Genomic DNA, 7,035 nt, shown 5'->3' on the forward strand with positions numbered 1-7,035 from the left:
TGCTTCATAATAGAAACTTCAACTTCCTCAAAGACGTGAGTCAACCACATATATCATTCTCAAATCATGATCATCAACATTATTAACATATACCATCAATACTTTCGATCAAATAAAACCTCATCGTAGAATTCCATGTTTAACACATGCAATACTTATGAATACTTAATGACATGGAATAAGATACGAATCAAGCGATAGCAAACCACCACTGCATTTTACTTGCTTTCGCCGGGAATTCGGAATTGCACTATGTATGATCCGGAGCCCCACCACCTGTTGTGGGCATTAAACTTAGTACAAACAATCACATAGCAATTGCTAATAATCAAAACCGCTCCTATGCACAACCTCAACACTAACGTGGACAACCACTGCTCCCTACCACCCGTCAACAGCAGCAGTGTTGCTTGTTAATTTTGTATCTTTAAAATTATTACAGCAGTGCTATCAAACAAAATATCTATAAACATCAAAACACTCTACAACTTCGGTATTCGATGGATAATTAAATTTTGCCATCTATAAGTTCTAAAACATCTGACATCATAACCAACTGAATCTGTTTCAAACAGCAGTATAATTAACTTTAAAGTTCGATATCTCCCAAACTACTCAACCAAAAATTATGAACTTTTGCTGGCAGTAAGTACTTTTATCCCTCTACAAAAGTCTCCATAGTTGGAAGAGCCAATTCAGCCATTTACTAGATAAAACCCACCAGTGAACAGACCTGCTTGGTTTGCCAGGAAAATAGGTACAACCACTGTAAAACAAACATAACTGGAGTTTCAAAATTCATATGAAACACCCTTTATAAATCTAGAAAGCTTATGAAATTATCTACAACTTTTTTTACTAACTCAAAGTTTAATTCTGTTGATAGAATTGCCTAAATCTTAGGAGAACAAATTCTGCACAGAATTATGAGACTGAAAAACTGTTATAACCAAACTTTAATTACTCTCTGATCTGATGTCTGATTGAGGTGTTCTTTGCAGCCATAGAAAGATCTACAAATTATCGATGACTCATAGATAGACTTTTTATTTTTTTGAGGCCACTAAGTCCACGGAAAACTGGCATGAACATAAACTATCGAATCTGTCACTCTGCAGAGACTAATTTCGAGATCAAAATCTAATCCTCATCTAATCCAACCAAGAAAGGCTAATTATAGGGCCTAAAACTAATCCAAAACAAGGTAAAGCATTCATCAAGTGGAGAAAAGAGAGAGAGGAAAGGAAATCCAATCGATTCTTGGAGAGGAACGACGACGATGGGCGACAATATGCCCTCAACTCCCCTCTCTTCTCTCCCTTGTTCTTCCTCTCTTCTCTTGGGGCAAGGCACAATAGGGTGATGGCTGCTAGGGGTGGGAGGACGCGGCTACTAGGGTTAGGGAGGTATAAATAGAAGAAAACTTCCACAATTCTAATAACCAATGGTTCATATCAACCGACACTCAAAAAAGACTCATCCGGACTCCAAACAAGGCAAACTAGTAATTGATCGGAATCATCTCGACAAGATCTATACATTTATGGCCTCCGATCATCCATAGGACATACCATATTTGGATTATAAACATGGTTTAATTTTTAGGGTGTTACATTCTACCCCCTTAAAAGAATTCGTCCTTGAATTCTGCTATTTCTACAAATCAAGACATTCACCAACGGTAAAACTCAGTCAAACTCCCTAAATAGACTCATATAATAGACTAGTAACATTGATGCCATCTTGAAAAAAAAAGTTTTCCTCGAAACAACCTCTAACTCAGACTAATTTATCAAAGAAAACAATACACCTTGACAACAATCATAAAACAGTATAAAATGAAACCTAAGGCATTGTCATATGTGCAATCAACACTAGGATTTCCCATCATCGAATTTGGATGCAGCTCCCCAGTCTTTAAACAACACTTCACCAAATACGTTAGAACACTAAGCACAACAATCATTGAATTCAACAACCTCGTTTGTTAATGCCACTAAGGCCAAACATCCATATATCGTTAATGTATGAAACACCTGACATACCACTCTCAAGCACTATAAAACATGGTTGTTATTACATTAGAATCCAACTACTAGAGACCTCCAAACTATTCTGTTGACATGAAGCAAATGGTGCTTATGTCATATAACGTCCTTTTCTCCTCTCAAAAAAGATAAAATTTGCGATATATAAACCCCACCCCCACAGGTGAAGAGCAGGTAGCCCAGGAGGAGGTCTACTACGAGGAGTACGAGCTAGTCTAGGTGGCGTCTCCCAGTCAGTTTTTTGGCGCTAAGGAATAGTATTAGTTCGCTTTATTGTTATCATTTATTTTTGTAAGACACTTCTGCGATGTAATAATATTTTTGACATTTATCTCTGTACACTTGGTCATTATATGTGTGGTTCTTCTTTGGCGCACATACGCGATAAAAAACGCGAAACAAGAGCGAGCAAGCGCGTGCGGCAGCTTCCATGTGAAGAGTAGTGAACACTCCCACATATAATGTTAGATTTGGCCTCTGTCAGATTTGGGACCACAACTCAAATAAGACTATCAAAAATGAAAAAAATCAATTATGAAAATAGGACTATCAAAAGTGAATGGAGGGAATATATCCATAGCTCTCTTCGGGGACTTAGTTAAATCCTCTATTATTTTGTTATTTCTTGTGCTTCTGGTAACCATAATCATATTTTCTAGATCGATTGGTCGAAGACATGATGTTAAGGTACCTTATGATTTGATCACTTTGATTCCTAAATAGAAAGACGAACCGCCCCTCCGCGTCTTAAAACACACCTCAGCATACATGCCAGCCTGCTGACTGGCCATTTGGTTAAATCAGCGTAAAATATTAAAAACGGAGGAGGTGGGGTTCGAACCCACACCCTGATGCAAGAAGGGCGAGAGACACTATGTGAAGTCGTCTAACCAATAGAACATCATGCTCAGATGTTTTTAATATTGAATATAAATTATACATATGTATATACATTTTTTGTAAAATAAAAAAATATAACCATGTCGGGTCGGGCCAGCACTACGAGCCGAGGCTACAGCCCAAGCAAGGCACGACGCTCGTGACGGGCTGGCCCAGGCACTATTAAATGGGTCGTGCCTCGGACCAGCCCATCAGACACGACCCATTTGGCCATCTATACCTCCGTATGATAATGATGGTCCTCGCCTCAATTGCCGCCACCTCCTTCGTCATCCTGCTTATTTTCTCTCTTCCCTCAGGCCTCTACCTTCGCGCCACCTCATTCTCGGCAGAGGGCATGGGAGTAGGCGTCTCCTCCTCGTATTCGTCCAACACCAGCCCTGACACCAACCTACTGCTCCCGCCCACGGCCGCAGCCGTGAGCCGACCGATGCTCTTCGACGCGGGTATAGGGCGAGTCGGTCTTGCTCCTGGCCTTTCTTCATACGTGCCGCTGAGGAGGACACGGTGGCACCTGCCACGCTTAGGTTATCTTGGCGATGAGGAGTACAAGTCTGAGATATTGGACAAACAAGGCTCGTAGCGCTGCAGTAGTTGGCATATGCTATGGAGTTGGTGGTGGTGTTGTGTCGCCTCAGCGGGTCCAGGGCTGGGAAAGCACTCGCATTATGTCGCCCTTCCCGGATCGACGCTTGGTGCGAGTGCCTTTCGGTTTGGAGCTGCTTCAGCTGGGCTTCTTTCTTCGCTTGCGTGCTCTCTCCCTATATGTATCTAGCTGTATACTACCTATGTCACCTCCAGATGCCTAAGTCTTCGTCGTGTTCTTCTTCAACAACGAACATGTATGTCCGCCTCTTCCCTTCCCTTCCTGCTCTACGAAACCTTGGAAGTGGGGAGACGAAGAATGAGGGTCACTGATTCGCTGCCTATGGTACCCGTTCGATGGCTCGGCATCTCCTGTCTACATGGCATTTCCCTTACCACGGTATCGACTCGGTATGCTTCTACCGCTTCTATGTACCTGTCACTATCCTTCTGTCATTGCAAAAATTATTGTGTTGTTCCTCTGTTGTTTTGGGTGTTAGTTTTTTGTTGTGCTAAGGACTGGACATAATTTGGGTGTGTTAATACTTTATTTATTGTCTGCATATGGTTTGTGTTCTTTTAATGATGGCTCATGGATCCTACAAAATATGTGTTAGGATTTGGAGATCCATGCGGGCACCACCATAGGGTGCTCGTCCCTTGTGTTTTTGGCTCTTGCATGCATTGAGTCGTTTCTAAGACTACATTGGCGCAATGTACTCCGTGGTGTTTGAAGTTACTGAATTGGATGGAGCAACAATGATTTGTCACACTAACAATAAAAGGAAAGATTATTTGTTGGTTTTAAACGTTAGTAATTGCTACGAAGTATCATAATTTGTATGGAGAGCATCCAGTTCTTATTGATGCCTGGTTTTAGCAACCACTTCATATTTTGATCTATCTTATTTTATAAATTTGAGTTCATGTGACTTGTTTTAGAAACTTGAGCTCACAAACTTCATCTTATTTGGTCTCTGTATGGTGGAATTATGTCATTTTGTAATCTCTGTTCGTTCAGTCAGACGTTGTGAACTCGCTTCTAATCGCTTCCTTCATTGGTCGTGTTGTACCAAGACATATTGAATGGAGTAAACAACAACATCAGCTAGTCAAATCAAAAAAATATTATGCGAAGAGCGGAGACAGTCAATAAAAAATATTAAGATCTTTTTTGTGGATAGTTTACGTGGGTATTGGGTATTGTTGTGAGTCCTCGCAACGCACGGTCAAGCGACTAGTATGTATTTATATACGTGGTATGGTGCTTGCAATGCGTGTAAAATTAATCGCACATTTATAGCAAAATGATATTTTTTTTTCCGTTGCATCGACGTACGTAGAAGAGGAGAGAGATCCAAAAACGCATTTGTACCCCAGGAAAAGAAGAACAGAAGAGTACGTACGTAGTGGAGCAATGGTGCGTGCTCAGCGGGAGGCCAGTGCAGTATATAGTAGGTAGGGTTCGTGGGTGGATGGCGCTGCTGCATGCACATCAGCGTATGCCTGCTTGCCTTTGTGGATCGGAACTACCCAGATGCGCATGAGCCACATGACATACCTAACTCCATGGATGCATATGATTATGCACGTCGTCGTCCATATATTCATTGCGATTAATCCTCCCATCATCCATGTCCATTATATACTATACTCCCTAGCTAGCTCCTAGCAGGCAGAGCAGCGAGCTAGCTGTGTAAGAAGAAGAGGAGGACTGGAGGAGGAAGAAGACTATCGATCGATCGATCCATCCATCCATCGAATTAATGGCGGCGACAACACCGTACAAGCCCAAGAGGATCCTGATCACGGGCGCCGCGGGGTTCATCGCGTCCCACGTGGCGATCCGCATCGTGAACAGGTACCCTGAGTACAAGGTGGTGGTGCTGGACAAGCTTGACTACTGCTCCAACCTCAAGAACCTCCTCCCCGTCATGGGCTCCGGCGGCAACAACTTCAAGTTCGTCAAGGGCGACATCGCCAGCGCCGACCTCGTCAGCTTCATCCTGGCCACCGAGGGCATCGACACCGTGATGCACTTCGCGGCGCAGACCCACGTGGACAACTCCTTCGGCAACTCCTTGGAGTTCACCAAGAACAACATCTACGGCACCCACGTCCTCCTCGAGTCCTGCCGCACCGCCGCCCAGATCCGCCGCTTCATCCACGTCAGCACCGACGAGGTGTACGGCGAGACTGACGGCGACGCCGTGGTGGGCAACCACGAGGCGTCGCAGCTGCTGCCCACCAACCCGTACGCGGCCACCAAGGCCGGGGCCGAGATGCTGGTGATGGCGTACGGCCGGAGCTACGGCCTCCCCGTCATCACCACGCGCGGGAACAACGTGTACGGGCCCAACCAGTTCCCGGAGAAGCTCATCCCCAAGTTCATGCTGCTGGCCATGAGGGGCCAGCGCCTGCCCATCCACGGCGACGGCTCCAACGTCCGCAGCTACCTCTACTGCGACGACGTGGCCGAGGCGTTCGAGGTCGTCCTCCACCGCGGCGAGGTGGGCCACGTCTACAACATCGGCACCAAGAAGGAGCGCACGGTGATGGACGTGGCCAGGGACATCAGCGGCCTCTTCGGCCTGCGCCCGGAGGAGGCCATCCAGTTCGTCGACAACAGGCCCTTCAACGACCAGAGGTACTTCCTCGACGACGAGAAGCTCAAGGGGCTCGGCTGGCGCGAGAGGACGCGCTGGGAGGATGGCCTCAGGAAGACCATGGAGTGGTACGTGGCCAACCCCGACTACTGGGGGGACGTGTCCGGGGCGCTGCTGCCGCATCCCAAGGCGGGAGGCGTCAGCGTCAGCGTCACGACGGACCACGGCGCCCGGGGATCGTCGGAGATGCTCGACGATCGTTTCATTTCCATCCCCTCTTCTCCGGGAGCGGCGACGGTTGCAGGAGACGACGATGACGGCGCACCAGCTGCAATGCCGTACAGCAATGGCGGCGCCACCAATGGAACCACCACCGTGCATTGATTGCATGCCTGCCTGCCTGGGTCGTCGTTTCGTCATATCACATCACATCCACACCTGAACAATTATAATTGTTTTTTCAAGCTATATATTGTATTATTTGCTACTACTACTAGATCGAGTATTATTGTTATGTAGTATGTTGTTTGAGTCCGCACGTGCCGTTGTATTCCGCTGTTTTGTTGGATCCACACATCACCTCCCGTTGGATTAAAATGAGTATTTAAACTGTAAGGACAAATTTATTATTTTAAAATAGATATCTATGAAATTTGTTGTTGACCTTTTCTTAGGTTATCCAACACATTATTATAAATAAGAATACAATTTTAAATAAATTATGTTATCCATTATTTGCTCCCTACAAAATAATGAAGAAAAATATGTATTTGTATGAAAGTAAATCATATTTATAAGCTCAATGTTAAATTTAAAGCTTACCTTTTATTAATCTTTATAAGCTCAATGTTAATAACAAGAATATATTTTTTTATAGCTGAATCTAAATCATAATT

At 44.6% G+C, this 7,035-nt stretch overlaps 1 protein-coding gene across 1 annotated transcript; it reads right to left on the reverse strand.

Annotated features, from left to right (window-relative positions):
* Nucleotides 1-5,227: 5,227 nt before the first annotated feature.
* On the reverse strand, nucleotides 5,228-6,772 carry LOC100382056 (uncharacterized). The gene has a single exon (NM_001174821.1). The coding sequence runs from the start codon at nucleotides 6,557-6,559 to the stop codon at nucleotides 5,297-5,299; it is 1,263 nt and encodes a 420-aa protein (NP_001168292.1). The 5' UTR covers nucleotides 6,560-6,772; the 3' UTR covers nucleotides 5,228-5,296.
* Nucleotides 6,773-7,035: the final 263 nt, after the last annotated feature.

The sequence above is a fragment of the Zea mays genome, chromosome 4 (genome assembly GCF_902167145.1).
Source record: "Zea mays cultivar B73 chromosome 4, Zm-B73-REFERENCE-NAM-5.0, whole genome shotgun sequence".
Lineage (NCBI taxonomy): Eukaryota > Viridiplantae > Streptophyta > Magnoliopsida > Poales > Poaceae > Zea > Zea mays.

Excerpts from the sequence above, each read along its gene's own strand:
- LOC100382056 (NM_001174821.1), bottom strand. The coding sequence starts at position 6,559 with ATGACGAAACGACGACCCAGGCAGGCAGGCATGCAATCAATGCACGGT.